General features: G+C 45.6%; 1 protein-coding gene across 2 annotated transcripts in view; it reads right to left on the bottom strand.

The window, feature by feature from the left end:
* Positions 1-20288, bottom strand: part of taf2 (TAF2 RNA polymerase II, TATA box binding protein (TBP)-associated factor) — a 298552-nt gene that overhangs the window by 31417 nt on the left and 246847 nt on the right. For both annotated transcript variants that reach the window (XM_072467396.1, XM_072467397.1), the window contains exon 22: positions 19418-19527. In XM_072467396.1, the coding sequence (XP_072323497.1) occupies positions 19418-19527 (110 nt within the window). The remainder of the gene's footprint in view (positions 1-19417; positions 19528-20288) is intronic.

The raw sequence follows: 20288 nt of genomic DNA, 5'->3' as shown, positions 1-20288 counted from the left end.
TTAACTGACCCGCTGTTTATCATAAAATATCATAGAATTTACAGTGCACAAGGAGTCCACACCAGCTCTTGAAAGAGCACCCTACTTAAGCCCATACCTCTACCCTATCCCCGTAACCCAGCAACCCCACCTAACTTTTGGATGCTAAAGGGCAATTTAGCATGACCAATCCACCTAAACCGCACATCTTTGGACTGTGGGAGGAAACTGGAACACCTGGAAGAAACCTACGCAGACATGGGGAGAACGCACAGACTCAAGCCGGGAATCAAACCCAGGTCGTTGGCGCTGTGAAGTAACAGTACTAATCACTGTGCTACCGTGCCGCCCTTTATAGATCACTTAGCTCTGTCTAGCACTTGCGCTTCCACTGCTTAGCATGTATGCAATTTGTGTTACAGCTTCACCAGGTGTGATGAACGTCGGAAATTGGTATTATATTTTAGATTTGTTGCAGTAATGTTAAAAACCCATGGTTCAAATATATGCCTGCTAAAGCTGTGATTAAGGGGTCATAAAGGTGCGATAATCATTGATTTTAATCATTTACTTGTTTGCAGAGTGATGGCTAATGGAATATTGTTTTGATTTTGGAGGATCCCTGAGGTGCAGATAATTTATGAGGTATTGTGTTTAGTCCTAGCTAAGCAGGTCATGGCATATCAGTGGGAAGAGACCGAAGAATGCCTAATGATGTAATTAATGGGTGGAGACAAGTCTGTCTGTACATTTGCAGACTGTTAGAATCTTAAGTTTAGCAGAAGTGTCTGACCAGACAGGAGCCTCATCTGGCTACTGGAAGGTTCTCTGTAAGGTTTTCTTCATAGAGAAATACAAGTAAATCTGATTGCTAACTTTATTTATAAGTGGTTTTTGAAACTCTATTAGTTTACTTAACTGGAATATATAGTGGCAGGCGTAGGGAGTGATGTTAGCACAGCTGCCTCACAGCGTCAGGGACCCGGGTCCGATTCCAACCTTGGATGACTGTCTGCATGGAGTTTGCACTTTCTCCCCATGTCTGAATGAGTTTCTCCCGGGTGGTCCAGTTTCCTCCCACAGTCCAAAGATGTGGAGGTCAGGTGGATTGGCCATTCTTTTGAGGTCAACCAAATATTTTTTCTTTTTTTATAAATTTAGAGTACCCAATTATTTTTTTCCAATTAAGGAGCAATTTAGCGTGGCCAATCCACCTACCCTGCACACCTTTGGCTTTTGGGGGCGAAATCCACGCAAACACGGAGAAAATGTGGAAACTCCACACAGAGTGACCCAGAGCTGGGATTAGACCTGGAACCTCGGCGCCGTGAGGCAGCAGTGCTAACCACTGCGCCACTGTGTTGCCCTTGAGGTCAACCAAATTGAAGAAAGGAAACAAACACGGCTAAACCAAAAAAGGGCTGCTCCTGAAAGGGGCACTGTCTGAACGTAACAAAGATCAATGGAAACTTAAAAATACCAAAATTTGTGTGCAATAAAGGGGTCAATAAACACTCCAACCCTGGCGGTGCCAATGAAGGCCTTGATGGTACCGCACCAGGTGCCTGTAGATCAGGAGCGTGGGGCAGAAGTGCAACAAAACTTCAACAGAAGAGTTATCAGAAAACTAAAAAGGGAGTGCAGCCTATAACATGTAACACAGATATGGTCCACAGGTTCCACAAGGCCGCACAGAAGGCAGGCTTCTTGGGAGTCCGTGAACCGGAGAAATGGGTGGTGTATGGCACTGCTGCATGCAGCACCCTCCACCCCAGGTCTCCAGGGTTGAGGGGGAGGACTCCTCCATCAAGGGATCTCCAGTGGGGACCTCCTCCGCCGGACGCCAAGAAGGCACGTCCAGGCAACAGGCAAGGACAAGGAGGTGAAGGGTGTACAACACCAGCACAGGAAACCCCTCCGCGCAGTGCAAAAAGGCATGGAGCGCACTTCCGTGAGGCAGCTAGGATTGTGTCGCACGAGATCCCAAGGGAGGTTTTGGAGCCTGGGGCCAATGTGGAATTCCACCGAGCAGGGGTTCATTCAGACAGGTGACCACAGCACACCTGCGCGTCCTCTAGACCGTGAGTGCCATTGGGTCCAAATACGACCGTTTTGAGGTCTCAGTTGGTAGCGGCCGCATGGGGTGTCATCCAGCCTACTCCTCCGCCACCCAGCACATCCCCGATCCTGGCAGCCACAGTCCTCTCCTCTACCAACCACTCGAAATGGTATTGGTAGGAGGTGCGGATTCTTGAGTAGCGGCTCCCTGACGACAGCCACCACTCCTGAAGGGGTAAACTGCAGCGCGAGATAACCATCCTCCAGACTATGAGAAGGTCCTGGTAAAAGTCAGGCAGTGCCTACAGGGGGTGACAAAGACCCCACGGATCTATGAACAGGAGCTGCACATCATAATTCAGGCCATGCACCTGGCGGAAGAAAGCGTCACCAGTGCACACTATCATGGAGGGGGCTCAACGTAAAGGTATCACTGCAGGGTCTGAGGTGGAAGGTCGCCACCAGCGTCTGGCGGCGATACTCAGGACCTCAGCAGCGACCCAGTACAGTCTCTTGTCCCAGAAGAACACGACATGCATTCTCTGGAGTGTGTGACAAACTCAGGGGGCGGAGTCAAAGTGACCAGCCGGTACCGCATCATGGAGGCTATCTGCTGATTTATGATGAGAACTTGACCCCTGTAAGACAGCACTCAGAGCAGTCCTGTCCAGTGTTGTGTCCAAAGTGAGCGGTGACCTTGGCCTTTAGCCCCTGCCAGTTAGCCAGCCAGGATTCATCAGCTGGGTAAGATGGAACCCAAGTCGAGGATGCTGGTCCTTCTCCAGATGAAAGGCCTCCTCTGGGAGGGTATCCATCTGCCATGGATTGGCCAGAAGTCAGGAACACTTGGCCCAATTGATCCTGGCAGTGGACGGGGCGGAGTACACAGCCTGGCACTCTCACATCCTCAGCGGGGCCGGTGAACACGAGGAGCATGTCATCAGCGTAAGCCAAGAGGACCACCCCAATGTCCGGCCCATGCAGAACCAGCCTCAAAAACCTCCTCCGCAGGAGGTGCAGGAAAGGCTCCACGCAAATGGATCAGAGTTGGCCAGACAATGGGCAGCCCTGGTGCACTCCTCTCCTAAAGCGAAGGGGCGCTATCAGGACTTAACCTTAACGAGACATTCTGCAGCAGTGTATAGAAGTCAGATCTGGACGACGAAATGCATCTCGAACCCAAATGCTCGCAGGTCCCAAATATTCCTGTTCCCTGTCAAATGCCTTCTCCTGATCAAGAGACAGGAAGGTGCTCAACAGACCAGCCCTCTCGGAATGATGGACCAGGTCCCGGTCCAGATAGATGTTGTCATAGATTGTGCGGCGTGGAGACCATGTAGCGCTGGTCATGGTGGATCAGGTGGTCCAGCATGGTGTCAAGACACATCGCCTTGGCGAAGATCTTGTAATCAGTGCTGAGGAGGGAGACCAATTGCCAGTTTTTAAGGTGGCGGAGAACCCCCTCTTTGGCAGCAGGGTAATGGCGGCCCTGCGATTAGTAGCATCCCCCACGACAGTAGCATCTCCCCGGTCGCAATACCTTCTCCCAGGACACTTGTGTCATCGCTCCCCAGGATGTCGAAGAATGCCTTGAAGAACTCCACGGCCAGCCCTGGGGTCTTGCCCCTGGAAAGGCTGTCGAGGGCGCCGGTCAGCTCCTCCAGCCTTATAGAGACACCAAGCCTCCCAGCACCCTCTTCGCCGACCGGCAGTGAGTCTTCCCACTTAACTCTGCAAGCATTCTCACTGGACGGACCCAGGGAACAGAGGGCACTGTAGAAGCTTCAGGCTTGGGGACGGCACAGTGGTTAGCACTGCTGCCTCAGGGCACCGAGGACCCGGGTTTGATCCCGGTCCCGGGTCACTGGCCGTGTGGAGTCTACACAGTCTCCCAGTGTCTGTGTGTGGGGTTTACACATTCTCCACGCATCTGTGTGGGTCTCACCCCCACAACCCAAAGACGTGCAGGGTGGGTGAATTGGTAATGCTAAATTGCCCAAGTAGAAGAAGGGGGAGCTGCAGTCCATGCCCGTGAGGATCAGGCTCCGCGACCTCATGTACGCGCCACAGGACTGGACAAGTTGCAGGTCCTGCAGCGTGACCTTCTTCTCTCTGCACACCAGCCACAGGACTGGGTCCTCATCGGGCTGACTGAGACATGATTCCAGGTCGAGCACCTCCTTCGCCAACTCCTCGACCCTGGATTTCAACCTCTTTTTTGACTGCCACGCATACTCCTAACAGAAGGCACATCCGTGAGTCTTGCCCACATCCCACTATAGCCTCATGGAGGGAAAGCCTCCCCCCCGCTTCCTTCTCCAGCTCGCAGCGAAGCGATAAAACGAGCCCAGGAACCGCTCGTCCTCCAGCAGCAGGTTGCAAAAGTGCAAGCACGCGGACCGCAAATGAGTGCAAGGAAGGGCGAGTCCGGCCCACACCAGAGGGTGGTCCGAGCACGGCACCTGCTGCACAGTGAGCATCGGGACGCGAAGCAACTACGCCCTTGTAATGTAATGGTGGTCGAGTCTGGATGCTCCAACCCCAGGGCTTACAAAGGTGAAGACGCTGAAGTCAGGATGGACAGTCCACCAAGTCAAAGAACCCAACCAGGTTCCTTCACTTCACCACCGCACGAGAGCCACACTGGATACCAAGGCTGTCCTTTGTCCAAGGGTGCAATTAATATCACCTCCCCAGGACGATGCACTAGCCCACGGTGATGGTGCCAAGATGAGTGGACACTTGCTCGAATAAAGTCATCTGCTGCTGACCAGACTGGGGAACATAGACATTCACAAAGTAAAGTACCTTGTCCCCCCCCTTGTGGACGGGCCTGGCACTGGCTCCTAGTCCCCCAAGGTCTCCAACTGAAAATGTGGGGCCAATAAGATAGCCACCCTGCCTAAACCCGAGGCCAGGTGGCTCATGTAGAACTCCCCATGCCTCTCCAGGAGCCACGTGGCATTGTCTCCTGGAACTGTGTTAATTTCTTGTGGCGGACGACACGCAGCCACCAACTAGCCCTGGGTCTGCCTTGATCTCATGACTCGGGAGCATAGAATCAGAGAATTTACAGTACAGGAGACCATTCGGCCCATCGGTCTGCACCGGCGCTTGAAAAGGGGAACCCCACTGTGCTACTGTGATGCCTTGTTGGCACCTCTCGAGGTATTGGGCCAGACGGAGGCAACGGCTCAGACTCCCGCTCCTCCCGTGACTACAATTCCAGGAAAAGTTCCAGAATGGAGATTGTGGCACCTGCGTTGGAGGCTGGAGCAGAGAGAGAGTGGGTGCCCTCCATGCCACCACCAGCTCTCCGGCGTTGTGAAAACAAACACCTCCGGGGTATAAAATTGCACCGGATGAAAAAAGCCCTCAGGGATCCCACTCGTGCCTGGTCCTGAAGTCCGCTCAGGGGATGCAACAACTCAGGAGTTAATATGTGTTTCTCCTTTTCAGTTTTCTTGCGGGGGCGCAGTATGATGTCGAAGGGCAAGAGCCAGGACTCTCGCACCGGGGGGGGGGGGGGGGGGGGGGGGGGCAATGATTTCCTCTCTCCCGAAGGGCCTGCTCTGCTTAGGGGGGTGACCTGAACCGAGGAACTCTCCATCCCTGTATCGCCCCCCCCCCCCCCCCCCCCCCCCCCCCCCATTACCTCAACACTCCGCCCCCGGGGTCATGTCTTGGTTGCCTTCCTCATCAACTCGGGGTCGCGCGCATTACCGCCATCCCCCTTGCTGACCCGCTGGAAGCAACACTGAACCGTGTACCTTTCTCTGAGGCGTTAATGGGATGTGGTGGAGCGTCTGTTTGGCAAGGTGTTCCAGTAGCTCCCGAGCCTGTGTTCCAGGGCGCGTGGCCCCAGGGAAAGTGCCGTGTCTACCCCAATGTGGGTTTGGTGTGTCAACAATCGTAAATAGACAGCGGAAGGGGAAAGAGTGAGGTGGTATAACGTATTCAGGCGCAAGGAAAGGAAGAGGAGAGCAAGGGGCACAGCGGGAGGAAGAGGATGGCAGCACAGGAGCGTGGGGCACCATGAGTGGGCTGGTGCCTGTGATGGAAGATTCCTGTGCAGCTGGTGGGTGGAGGGATAGGGGAGTGAAAGTAGGTCTTCAGCCTCGAAGGGACCCACCAAGTACACAGTCCGTACTCCCACTCTGGGACGGCCACACTGATGAAAATCAGGCACTGGTGTGCGAGGTCGTCAGCCTGGAAGGGGCCGATCAAATGACACAATTGTCAATGACACAATGATCAATTGTCGCTCTGGGGTCACCACACCGATGGAGAGCAGGCGTCCTCCCTGCCGAAAGAAGCTACTGGTGTGCCAGGTCTTCACCCGGGAGGGGTTCAGCAAACGGACTGTCTACCAGATCCCCGCCCTGGTACAAACAGACCTGATGGAATGACAAAAAAGGCTTTGTCCTCACTGTAAGGTAGTTGTTGATGGGATGCCCGGGCCGGGCAGGGCCCTCAGCGCAGGAGGGGCAAAGCAAAAAAGCAGTCCAGAGGACTCCATTCCCACTGTGGTCATAAAAGTCCTTCTCTTCTCCCTTCTGTTATGGGCCAGAGTTTAGAAAACCCCAAAGTATATCATGGAGTTCACCTGACCCACAACTTTTAATAGATTGTGGTATGGGGAGCACACGGCCCACTCTAAGGTGTGATGCAGCAGACATCTAACAGTAATTTTTAAAGCAAAACAATGTTTATTCTATGAACTCAATTAACCTTTTTAAAACATAGTGAACACCTCAGCAACCATCAATTCAAATACAACCCCCAAAGAATACAACATTCTAAGTAATCCTTAAACTTTCCTTTTAACATCCATAAGACAACAAAAACCTTTTAACAGAAGCACATCAGATTTAAATTCACTATTGAGAACAGTCATCCCTCTGAATTCACCAAATGATCAAGAGATAGTCTTTAGATGGCAGAGAGATCGAAATTGCATCTTCTTTGGCTGGTTGCAGCTCCAACACTAAAACAAAACCAAAAAACACAAACTCACCCAAGCTTTTCTCAAAGCGAAACTAAATGCTGACAGACAGCCCAGCTCCACCCACACTCTGACATCACTGATAATCACCCATTTCTTAAAGGTACATCCACTATTCGATAAACACCCATTTCTTAAAGGTACTCTCACATGACACTTCCCTCCTTCCTCCAGTCAGGCAATCAGATCAGCAGCAAACAAGCACTGGAAATAGGCAGCAAACAGATGAACAGCAGCAGCCACTCTCCACAACAGCACCAACTTAACAACTCCAAAGTCTGCACTGTAAGTGCCTGCTTCGGGTTGGCCATGCAGAATTGCCCCATAGTGGTCCAAAAAAAGGTTAGGTGGGTTACGGGGATAGGGCTGAGGTGTGGGCCTGGGTGGGGTGCTCATTTGGAGGGTTGGTGTTGACTCGATGGGCCAAATAACCTACTTCTGCACTGTAGTGATTCTAACGTTTTCTCCCTTTTATTTAAGAACTGTTTTAACTTTTAACTGCAAAGGCATTACTTATGTTTCTAATATGATTGATTCTGTGTTTAAATTAAAGTTTATTGTAACATAAAAGTTACGATTGGTCCGAGTTATCACTCTGTGGTGAAGCATCCTTTCTTCATTGTTTTACAAATTGCAAATTGTTGGGTCTCGTCCAGGATCCTAACACAGGTTAGCACTGCATTTCAGGGATGTCTGGTGCTGCTCTTGTAATGCCCTTCTCCACTCCTCGCTGAACCAGGGTTGGTCCACTGGCTTGATGGCAATGGTATATATAGTGGGGCATATGTTAGACCATGAGGTTACAGATCATGGTTGAATACACTTCTGCTGTTGTTGGTGGGCAGTTACCTATGGTGTTCTGAACCTATTTCATTTAGCGCAGTGGTAACGTCAAACACAATGGCAAGTGCCCTCAGCGTGAAGACAGAACTTTGTCTCCACGAGAGCCGTGTGGTGCTCACTTCTACCAACACCTGTGTCACCAGCTGCAGCAAACCCAGTCTGGCAGATCATCGAATTACCTTAGAATTTACAGTGCAGAAGTAGGCCATTCAGCCCATTGAGTCTGCACCGGCCCTTGGAAATAGCACCCAACTTAAGCCCACACCTCCATCCTATCCCTGTAACCCAGTAACTCCACCTAACCTTTTACTGGACACTAAGGCCAATTTAGCATGGCCAATCCACCTAACCTGCACATCTTTGGACTGTGGAAGGAAACCAGAGCATCAGGAGGAAACCCATGCAGGCACGGGGAAAACGTGCAGACTCCGCACAGTGACCCGAGCCAGGAATCAAACCTGGGACCCTGGCGCTGTGAAGCAACGTGCTAACCACTGTGCTACCGTGCTGCCCTGATATGCCCTTCTGGGCACACAGATCAGTCATTTGTGGCCGCCACCACTACTCATGGTGTTGGATATTAAAGTCTCCCACCCAGGTTACATTCTGTACCCTATCCTCAGTACTTCTTTAAGTGATATTCAGCATGAAGGATTCATCATTCAAGTGAGGGTGGTTAGGTAGTAATCAGGATAGGTTTCCTGGCCCGTCTTTGCCAAAGTAGATCTCAAGTATTTCCGGAGCCACTTTATTCTGAGTGCATACCATTACGATGCCACATCTAGTGGGTCTGTCATGGTGGTTGTCAAAAGTTAGCAAGGAAGACTTTTCTGGGTGGGCTGGGCAGGCTCTGTTGTAGTTTCCGGTTCCCAAGTCAGTGCCGAGTGGTTGGTTCAGTTTTAAGCCAAGGAGTAATGGCCAACATTGCTCTGCACAGGCCCCAGCAGCATCATAGTTTTCAACAGAAAAAGCATTTTTTGGGTAGCTCCTGAATTGCTTTTCTTCCTGCAGTTGCAGAAGACCCAGCACGGTAGCACAATAGATTGCACTGTTGCTTCACAGCGCCAGGGTCCCAGGTTCAATTCCCGGCTTGGGCCGAATGGCCTCCTTCTATGTTCTATGTTCTTATGAATATCTCTGTGCGACTCCAAGTGTGCTAAGAGCACCAAAATTCTGTATGCCAGCAGTCAGTCAATTGGCCATTTTTACAAGACCAAAATTGTTTCCTGAAACCAAGATCACTCTGGAATTGCAAGTTAGAGGCCTTGTAAAATCCAGGGCAAAAATGAAGACTAGCCCCATAATATATTACAGTACTGCAACTTCTGCAATTCAGTTTTTCTTTTGGTTTTTATTCTGCACATTTTCTATGAGAATATTTCACCAAAAAGCAGAGACTTGCTCCACAGGGTGGGGGTCTTTTAAAAAAATCTTTATTGTTACAAGTAGGCTTACATTAACACCGCAATAAAGTTACTGTGAAATGTCCCTAGTCGCCACATTCCGGCACCTGCTCAGGTACACAGAGGGAGAATTCAGAATGCCCACATTACCTCACAGCACGTCCTTCGGGATTTGTGGGAGGAAACCGGAGCACCCGGAGGAAACCCACGCAGCCACGGGGAGACTGTGCAGACTCCACACAGACAGTGACCCAGCGGGGAATCGAACCTGGGACCCTGGTGCTGTGAAGCCACAGTGCTAACCACTTGTGCTACCCAAACAGACAGTAAATGATTTTTATTGTGGTCCAGCATCACTGCACCAGGATCACATATTGAACCCATTGGGTTTCCTTATGAACTGTAGCTGCATAGATACATTTACAGTCTATTTCTCTAGAAACAAAAGCATATTTAACACAAAATTTAAATCAGGCTCGCTGGGCCAAATAGCCTACTTCTGCTCTGTAGGGATTCAATGGAAATGATAATCAACTGAGGAATGGAGTAAACATTTGTCACAAATAACACTTAATTCAGAATTTGTACAGTGTTTAGGGCATAAAGATGAAAAATGAATAGCTTATTTTATAATTTTATTAAATTTGAGGCCGGGCAATTGTGGTCAGTACTGCAGTCCAACGGTACAAATAGAAGCTGAAATGTTCATATCCCTTCCATGTATAAAATTTTACACGCTATCCAAAACTCTTATCAGTTATCGCATACATGTTTGCAATTTTTTCCAGATATTTCGAACGTCAATCAACTTATTGGCAAGTTCATTATTTTTTTCAAAATAGCAGAAACTTATGTGCCTTCATTATTACAGTACCCTGGGCTAGTGGATGATCAATTCCAGCCCCATGTGCCCTAGAGTCACAACATGAGTGAATTAACCAATAATTCTTATAAAAACACCCAAAGTCTTTGTCTCCTGACTGCCCAATAATCAGTCACCAGGTTTGTAAATGTAAACACGATTACTGTTTATTTATAACAAGAACTATCATGAAATATGCAGTAAATACAACAGGTTAACAAGCTAATACCTAATGCCCGATGTAACGTTCCACCAACCTCTACACACAAGACAGAGAAACACAGAGGGGTGGAAAGGGGAGGTAAAAAGTGGATAGAAGAAAGAGTCTTTGTTTCAGGTGATGGTCTTTAGTGTACTTTTCTTCACAGCAAGCTGGCAGAATAAGGTCTATGGTTTGCAACCTGTAATGATCTTTGTAGCTGCATCGTTTAGGTACTCTATAGTTTAAAAATACAGTACTCAACTTTTCCTGGAGAGGCACCTTACTTCTCATCAAACTGTGCTTTCAGTTTGTGGTTTGTCTTCAGGCCTCTGCAGCTCCAGGAAAACAACATCCACCAGGCTTTCTGGAGAGTCAGCCCTCACAGTGGCCTTCTGGAGAATCACAGAATCACGACAGTGAAGGTGGCCATTTGGCCCATCGGGCCTGCACCAACCCTCCGAAACATACCCGAGGCCCACTCTCCCACCCTATCCCGGTAACTCCACCTAACCTTTGAACGCACTAAAGATTAATTTAGTTCGGCCAATCCACCTAACCTGCACATCTTTGTACTGTGGGAAGAAACACATGCAGACACGGAGAGAATGTGCGAAATCCACACGGTCACTTGAGGTCGGAATCGAACACTGGTCCCTGGCACTGTGAGGCAGCAGTGTTAACCACGGTGCCACCGTGCCACCAGGAGAGAGTAGCTAGATCCTTCTGGAGAGAGCTAGCTGGAACCGATCACCATGCTGCCAGAATCAAAACTGAAACCAAACTAAAAGCTTGAAACTCTGAAAGGCATATCAGTGGGATCAGATCGAATCAAATCTGTTACCGGGCATGTTATGGGCCACCAGCCAATCAATCAAACCGAGTCCCAATCAATTTCTCTGCCACTGATGCTGGCCAGCCTCCAATTCTAGTTTAAACCAACACAGCCTTCAGGATTCTACCTGCTTGAATTAAAGATACAGGGTGCTTGCCTTAAAGTGGCATGTCCATTAATCCTCCAAGGATCAAAACTGTAAGAGCAAAGTAAAAGAAACAGGACAAAAGGGACCAGTAAGGACATTTACATCATCTGGTCCATTGCCAACTCTCCACTTACCCTTCCTGGTTTCCAGTTCTTGGGATACACTTTAAACTAATATTCATGACAAGCCCACAGACTCACACTGCTACAATGACTACACTTCCTCACACCTCACTTCCTGCAAGGACCTTATTCTGTTTTCCCAACAACGCGACTCTATTGCATCTGTTCCAATGCTGTAAGCTTCCATTATGTATTTTTTCTCAGCCGAGAACTCCTCCCGCTCTCCCACCTTCAGTATAATGGACAGTGTACAGAGTGGCTGATCTATTTCACGCACTTGTGCTCTTAACCATTTCCCCCCCTCCTTGCAAGAACCACAATGATAAGATTTCCACTCCACCAACCTCCACATTCACTCCTCAGTCATCCCCAACACCCCCTCCCTTTCCAAAGACATCTTTCCAAGCAAGGGCAGGAGTTTCATCCTTTGACCTTTTAACTGCTTCCTTCTCACTACCCAAGGCCCCAAACACTCCTATGTGAAACTGCAATTTATTTATTTATTTCAATTTAATATACTGTATTCACTGTTCATGAAGTGGCCTTTGGGGAGAAAATACCCAGATTGGGTGGCCTCTTTGCAGAACATATCTGTTCAGTATACAATCATGACCCTGAGCTTCCTGTCAGTTGTTTCAATTCTCCACCTTGCTCTCACTCTGACATTTCTGTTCTTGGCCTGCTACAGTGTTTTAACGAACCTCAATGCATGCTAAAGGAACATCAACCAACTTTTGACTCTGCACTCACATCATGTGGATATCTTTCGCTTCTTTATTTTACTCATTACCATAAAATCTTTTGTCATTTCTGAGATTACCCTGGAAGGAGGAGGTATTTCAAAAAAATTTGAGCAGGTGAAGCTAGCTGCTTCTCGCATCTCCAATACAGTAGCAGCACAAGTAATATTCACCACCAACTGGATGCTGACGTCAAGCCAGAAAGACATTTTGCCTATAATACTAATGAGTAATGTGGCAGATAAATTTTGGTGCCAGTATGATGCTAGGCACGTAGGCTCTATATCTCAACTGGTAGATTGAATGCCCCTTCAGTTGTTCGCAAAGGACAAGGTATAGACCACACCCAACCAGCCTGTGCTTGCAAAACTCAAAACATTGTGCCCAACATTATATGCGATTCTATGATTGAACATTTGCTAAATAATTCTCAGTTTTATAAGAATTACGCTGTTAATGAATTTAAGATGGTCAGTCGAACTTGCTGTGTGGTGCACTTGCATTTACTGGAAGCTACATATATTAACACACAGGGCCCTCTTCTCTGTAGACAGAAAGACCATGCACACACACTGCACCTGTTTCAGTTAAACAAAATAAGTGACAGCAATTCGTTGGTTCGTTCCTCAGGGTATTGCCTTGACCAATCAGAGTCAAGCTGCCCAGCTCATATTTCAAACAATGTTCGCTAGTTAATTGTCAGTCACTATCAACATCTCCATGGGACCACATTCGCGCCGTGTTTGCATGGGTTTCGCCCCCACAACCAAAGATGTGCAGGCTAGGTCGATTGGCCTTTAATTGGAAAAAATGAATTGGGTACTCTAAATTTTTTTAAAAACCATCTCCATGGGAATGCCTCTACCCGAGTCCACATGGCAACCAATCAGCACATTCTTCTCAGAAAGTAGGAATTATTGTTCCCTTTACATTCAATATTCTTGTGAATTGTCTGGATGAGAGCAAGATGAAAAGCTTCGATGAAACATGTCTTTTATTTAGCAATACCCAAGTTCTATACCACCAAATGACGAGAAGAATTATTGTTATTGTGCAGTTTCCTTCTCATGAATCTTGACACTGCATAATTCCAACACTGATTATTTCAAATATAGGACAGCAGAATCTTATTTGTGCTCCAGTGGGTGCAGACTTAATCTTCCTATAGATAGAAGTGGATACATATCTGAATCCCAAATTGCTAATTTCAGTAATTCATCATGGAAGGTCAACAACCAGAAAATATTAACTATTCAAAAGGGATATAGGAAGAGAATCAGTGATACAACATACTTGAGCATTTTTCTCATCTAATAACTGATGAAACAGCACTCAGTCGAACTATAGCAGGCCATCAATCCTTTCAGATAGAACAGTGCTTGGAACAAGCAAATAAAAATACCAAAAGCAGGTCCAAATGTTTTTATAAATAATCAGATGTTTCAGTTTCATTGCTGAGACCTAACTGAACTCATCCAAAATAATGTATTGTTTTAACATAAAATACTGCAGGATCCCATTAGTGGATTACTCCCAAACTTTAATATCCATATGTTTTTAATGTTCAGTACTTTCAGAATTTTACTTACTTTTGCATAATGCACAATTGCAGCAGGTTCTTAAAAGTAGATGTGTATGCACCATTATCTTACGTCTACCTATCTTTAGATGCTTATCTTCTTCAAATATTGAATTGGATTTGTTTATTGTCACGTGTACCGATTAATACTGACGACAATTTTTGATCTATCAATAATAGCTAGCTTTTTCTATCACAAGATTTAGCATTTTCAACTTTAACAAATGGATTGTTTTTCTTATATTTAAATAAAAATGTGTGCAATATTTTGAAATGCCAGATTAAATTGGTGCACGAATGTTGTTCACATCTGCAACTGCTACTAAACACTGAAGCAAGAACCACATAAACAAGACCAATGATCCCAAGTGAATTACTGTTATTTATTGCAAGAATCAAGTAGAGTAAATAAATTAATCTGCTTGTGATGTCAGCATTATAAAAGGAACACATCAGGAAATTCTGAGGCTGTTGGAGAAGATACGGAGTAGAGTTATTCACATTTGGAAGCGAATGGACTTGTGAGTGATAGGCAACATGGTTTTGTGCGGGGGAGGTCATGTCTTACCAACTTGATCAAAGTTTTTGAAGAGGTGACAAAATTAATTGATAAGGGAAAGGCTGTGGATGTCGTCTGCATGGACTTTATTAACGCATTTGACAAAGTCCCTCATGGCAGACTGGTACAATAGGTAAAGTCGCAGGGGATTCGGGGTGTGCTAGCGAGATGAATAAAGAACTGGCTTGGCAACAGAAGACAGAGAGTAACAGTGGAACTGAGGTTTTCAGAATGGAGATCTGTAACTAGTGGTGTTCCACAAGGATCAGTGCTGGGACCACTGTTGTTTGTAATATATATATATATATATATATATAAATGACCTGGAAGAAAATGTAGATGGTCTGATTAGCAAGTTTGCAGATGACACTATGATAGGTGGAGTTGCAGATAGTGAAGGGGACTGTCAGAGAAAACAGCAGAATATAGACAGATTTGAGAGTTGGGCAGAGAAATGGCAGATGGAGGTCAATCCCGACAAATACGAGGTGATGCACTTTGGAAGATCAAATTCAGGTATGAATTATACAGTAAATGGCAGAACCCTTAGGAGCATTGACAAAAAGGGATCTGAGCATTCGGGTCCATAATTCCATGAAAGTGACAATAAGGGATAAGGTGGTCAAGAAGGCATACAGCATGCCTGAGCGACCACAATATGGTGGAATTTAAAATAAAGTTGGAGGATGACAAGGTAAAATCAAACACTAGTGTTTTGTGCTTAAACAAAGGCGATTACAATGGGATGAGAGAAGAACTAGCTAAGGTAGACTGGGAGCAAAGACTTCATGGTGAAGCAGTTGAGGAACAGTGGAGAACCTTCCGAGCGATCTTTCACAGTGTTCAGGAAAGGTTCATACCGACAAAAAAGAAAGACGGTAGAAAGGGGAAAAATCGACCGTGGATATCTAAGGAGGTGAGGGAGAGTATCAAATTGAAGGAAAAAAACATACAAAGTGGCAAAAATTAGTGGGAGACTAGAGGACTGGGAAGTCTTTAGGGGACAACAGAAAGCTACTAAAAAAGCTATAAAGAGTACGGTAGACTATGAAAGTAAACTTGCTCAGAACATAAAAGCAGATAGTAAAAGCTTCTACCAATATATAAGACAAAAAAGAGTGGCTAAGGTAAATATTGGTCCTTTGGAAGCTGAGAAGGGAGATTTAATAATAGGAGACGGGGAAATGGCTGAGGAACTGAACAGGTTTTTTGGGTCAGTCTTCACAGTGGAAGACGCAAATAACATGCCAGTGACTGATGGAAATAAAGATATGATAGGTGAGGACCTTGAGATGATTGTAATCACTAAGGAGGCAATATTGGGCAAACTAATGGGGCTAAAGGTAGACAAGTCTCCTGGCCCTGATGGGATGCATCCCGGACTGTTAAAAGAGATGGCTAGGGAAATTGTAAACGCGCTAGTGATAATTTATCAAAATTTACTAGACTCTGGGGTGGTCCCAGAGGATTGGTAAGTAGCAAACGTGACACCACTGTTTAAAAAAAGGAGGTCGGCAGAAAGCGGGTAATTATAGGCCGGTAAGCTTAACTTCGGTTGTAGGGGAAATGCTGGAATCTATCATTAAGGAGGAAATAGCGGGGCACCTGGAGGAAAATTGTCCCATTGGGCAGACGCAGCATGGGTTCATAAAGGGTAGGTCGTGTCTGACTAATTTGGTAGAATTTTTTGAGGACGTTACCAGTGCAGTAGATAACGGGGAGCCAATGGCTGTGGTATATCTGGATTTCCAGAAAGCTTTTGACAAGGTGCCACACAAAAGGTTGCTGCATAAACTAAAGATGCATGGCATTGAGGGTAAAGTGGTAGCATGGGTAGAGAATTGGTTAACTAACAGAAAGCAGAGAGTGGGGATAAATGGGTGTTTCTCTGGTTGGCAACCTGTGACGAGTGGGGTCCCTCAAGGATCAGTGTTGGGCCCGCAGTTATTCACAATTTACATAGATGATTTGGAGTTGGGGACCAAGTGCAATGTGGCAAAGTTTGCAGACGACACTAAGATGAGTGGTAAAGCAAAAAGTGCAGAGGATACCGGAAGTCTGTAGAAGGATTTGGATAGGTTAGGTGAATGGGCTAGGGTCTGGCAGATGGAATTCAATGTTGCCAAGTGTGAGGCTATCCATTTTGGGAGGAATAACAGCAGAATGGATTATTATTCAAACGGTAAGATGTTAAAACATGCTGCTGTGCAGCGGGACCTGGGTGTGCTGGTGCACGAGTCGCAAAAAGCTGGTGTACAGGTGATTAAGAAGGCTAATCGAGTTTTGTCTTTCATTGCTAGAGGGATGGAGTTCAAGACTAGTGAGGTTATGCTGCAATTGTATAAGGTGCTGGTGAGGCCACATCTGGAGTATTGTGTTCAGTTTTGGTCTCCTTACCTGAGAAAGGACATATTGGCACTGGAGGGAGTGCAGAGGAGATTCACTAGGCTGATCCCAGAGTTGAGGGGATTAGATTATGACGAGCGGTTGAGTAGACTGGGACTGTACTCATTGGAGTTTAGAAGGATGCGGGGGGATCTTATTGAAACATATAAAATTATGAAGGGAATAGATAGGATAGGTGCGGGCAGGTTGTTTCCACTGGTCGGGGAAAGCAGAACTAGGGGGCATAGCCTCAAAATAAGGGGAAGTAGATTTAGGACTGAGTTTAGGAGGAACTTCTTTACCCAAAGGGTTGTGAATCTCTGGAATTCCTTGCCCAGTGAAGCAGTTGAGGCTCCTTCTTTAAACGTTTTTAAGAAAAAGATAGATATCTTTCTAAAGAATAAAAGGATTCGGGGATATGGTGTACGGGCCGGAGAGTGGAGCTGAGTCCACAAAGATCAGCCATGATCTCATTGAATGGCGGAGCAGATTCGAGGGGCCAGATGGCCTACTCTTGTTCCTAGTTCTTATATTCTTATGGTGAAAGACCTGTGCCCATTTTATTTTTCAATTTATAATTTTCTTCCAATTGTCTTCCTGCTGTGACCAAGGAAGACGTCATTAAAACTAGTGTTAAAGTGCGCTTTAACAGGTGTAGGCAGTCAAGCCCTGCTCAAAACCCAAGAAATCACACTAGCTAATAACCATGGTGGCTTCAGAGCAATCAACAACTCTGATGAAACCATCTAATAAGCCAGATGGCCTTTGCAATCATAAACAGAACTAGAGACTATCTTAATTCCAGAGGTTTTCTGCATTATAACATAATCTCACTGGCACTGAGACAATGCCGCTATCATTGAAATGACATAAACTTCCTGTAACTTTACTGTAAATTTATCAATTTTTCACCTGAGAATATAGATCATATATAATTTACAGAGCAGAAGGAGGCCATTCAGCCCATCTTGGAAAGAGCACCCTACCCAAGCCCACACCACCCTATCCCCGTAACCCAGTAACCCCATTCAATCTACACTAAGGGCAATTTTTGGACACTAAGGGCAATTTAGCATGGCCAATCCACCTAACCTGCACATCTTTGGACTGTGGGAGGAAACCGGAGCACCCGGAGGAAACCCACGCACACACGGGGAGAACGTGCAGACTCCGCAGAGACAGTGACCCAGCCGGGAATCGAACCTGGGTCCCTGGAGCTGTGAAGCAATTGCGCTAACCACTATGCTACCGTGCTGCCCAATATGGCTGTAAAAGGTAGCGTCTATTGTTGAATACTAAATTCATCTGACACATGCGTAAGGACTATAATATAGAATGATTCTTATTACCATTCAACATTTTTCAAAAGTATTTTAAATAATAATAATAAGCACTTATTGTCACAAGTAGGCATCAATGAAGTTACTATGAAAAGCCCCCAGTCGCCACATTCCGGCGCCTGTTCGGGGAGGCCGGTACGGGAATTGAACCCACGCTGCTGGCATTGTTCCGCATTGCAGCCAGCTGTTTAGCCCACTGTATATCTATGTTCCAAATGAAAGTTGACTAAAGTCTTTTCATTCAGTATAACCCACTATTCCCAAAAGAGTGATACAAAATTGGTTTAGCCTTTAAGCCAAGCTAGCATTGAGGTTACAAAAACAAAGCAAAACACATTCTTTGTTAAATCCTGGATTATAATTTTGTATGGGTTTGAAACCATCAAATTAACTGACCCAAATATTCCATTCTAAAGTTGAACAGACATCAAAGCAACTGTGTCCCGCAATTTGAAAGTTTCTACATTGAAAGAAAAACATCTGGAGCTGACTTTCATAACATAATACACTAAAAACTAAACTTAGCCAGAACTTCTGGTGCCCCAATGACTGCCATTTTTATTGAGCACATCAGAAATCACAGTTAACAAGTATAACCATTTCATTACCAGAGCATCTGAAATCACATCTACAGCAGCTTTAGAAATAATTTGTCTGAAAATAAGTCTGTACAAAAAATTGTATTGGCAATAGTACACTTCTCTAAGCTTGTAAAATACTCAAAAAGATCGAAGAACAACAGAAACGGGCAAGTTGAGATACTTTGAAGGAAGCATTTGAGAACAACCTGTCACTGGCTACAAATTTCTATTTACAAATAGCCACAGTGAGGAGCTTAAAATGGATGCAATACATCACAAAGGATAATAAATTGTTGGGTGATGTTGTACTTTGCACATGTGGTTACTGTTTTATTTGCATTATTTGAAACTTCCAAACAGCAATTATCAAAAGTGCACATATATAAGCCTGTGTGTAAATTATATATAATGTAAATATAATGTATAATGTACATCAACGAGCAGTTTCTCAAACTACTTACCTGTATGAACAGGCAATGTGATTTTAAAGGTGAAAACAGAAGCAAGAGTCAAAACTTTCAACCAAATTTTTAAAGTGTAATGTACAGAAATATACAGAAAAATATTTGGAAAATGTCTTCACTTTGGGCAAGCTTAACAAATCACTACTTGACATAGCATATTCGCAATGTGATTAAAACAAGGAAAATACTTATAAATGAATCTGTTTTATAGTCTTTTAACTCTGTGGTAAACTCTTTGAACATGTCACAATTAAGGAAATAATCAGATAATAGAAACCATAAATAATAATTCATATTTAGGGATTGTAAATGTACCTGAGTTCATTAGTTTCCAGAGCTGGTCCACCAGGGCCTCATTGCACAGTGGAGAATCAGTATTCTTGGTGAAAGGTGGGTTTTTATTGAGCATACTTAAAACTTTATGTCTGCAACATATGAAACAACAGGATTTGCTTTCAGCTCTATGCAGCAATGATAATCGGATAGCATGAATGGTAACAAATGCTCAAGAGCCTATTGTGGAAACATATTATTGAAAAATGGTGCATTTAACAGAAAACAATCTGATTATTAATACATTTTGTGAACCCAAGCATTTAGTTCAGCTCAACTATCTTTGATTATAGCAGTCAGATCACTACTGTCTGGTGCAGTATTTGTTATTAACCAGGATGGGCAGCACGGCGGCTCAGTGGTTAGCACTGCTGTCTCATGGCGCCAAGGTCCCAGGTTCAATCCCGGCTCTGGGCCATTGTCTATATGGAGTTTGCACATTCTCCCCATGTTTTCATGGGTTTCACTCCCACAACCCAAAGATGCGCAGGGTAGGCCACGCTAAATTGCCCCTTAATTGGAAAAAATTAATTGGGTACTCTAAAATTTAAAAAAACAGGACTAATAAATAGCCCATATGGCTACACTAAAACTATTAGTTCTTTTTCCATTTTCTCCAAGTCCACTTTTTGTCTGCTCTACTTTGGGTTTTTTTAAGTCCTAGCTTTTGAGGTTCCAGAGTCTGCTCAATGACTGAAACATCCACATAGACTCAGAGATTACCCAGAGCATAAACTGGGAATCCTTTTCACTTATGTTGTTGCCATTACAGAGACCTGGTTGAGGGAAGGGCAGGATTGGCAGCTAAACGTTCCAGGATTTAGATGTTTCAGGCGGGATAGAGGGGGATGTA

Source organism: Scyliorhinus torazame, chromosome 11 (genome assembly GCF_047496885.1).
Source record: "Scyliorhinus torazame isolate Kashiwa2021f chromosome 11, sScyTor2.1, whole genome shotgun sequence".
Taxonomy (NCBI): Eukaryota; Metazoa; Chordata; class Chondrichthyes; order Carcharhiniformes; family Scyliorhinidae; genus Scyliorhinus; species Scyliorhinus torazame.
The sequence above is the reverse complement of the archived record's forward strand: the minus strand, read 5'-3'. Positions and strand labels throughout refer to the sequence as shown.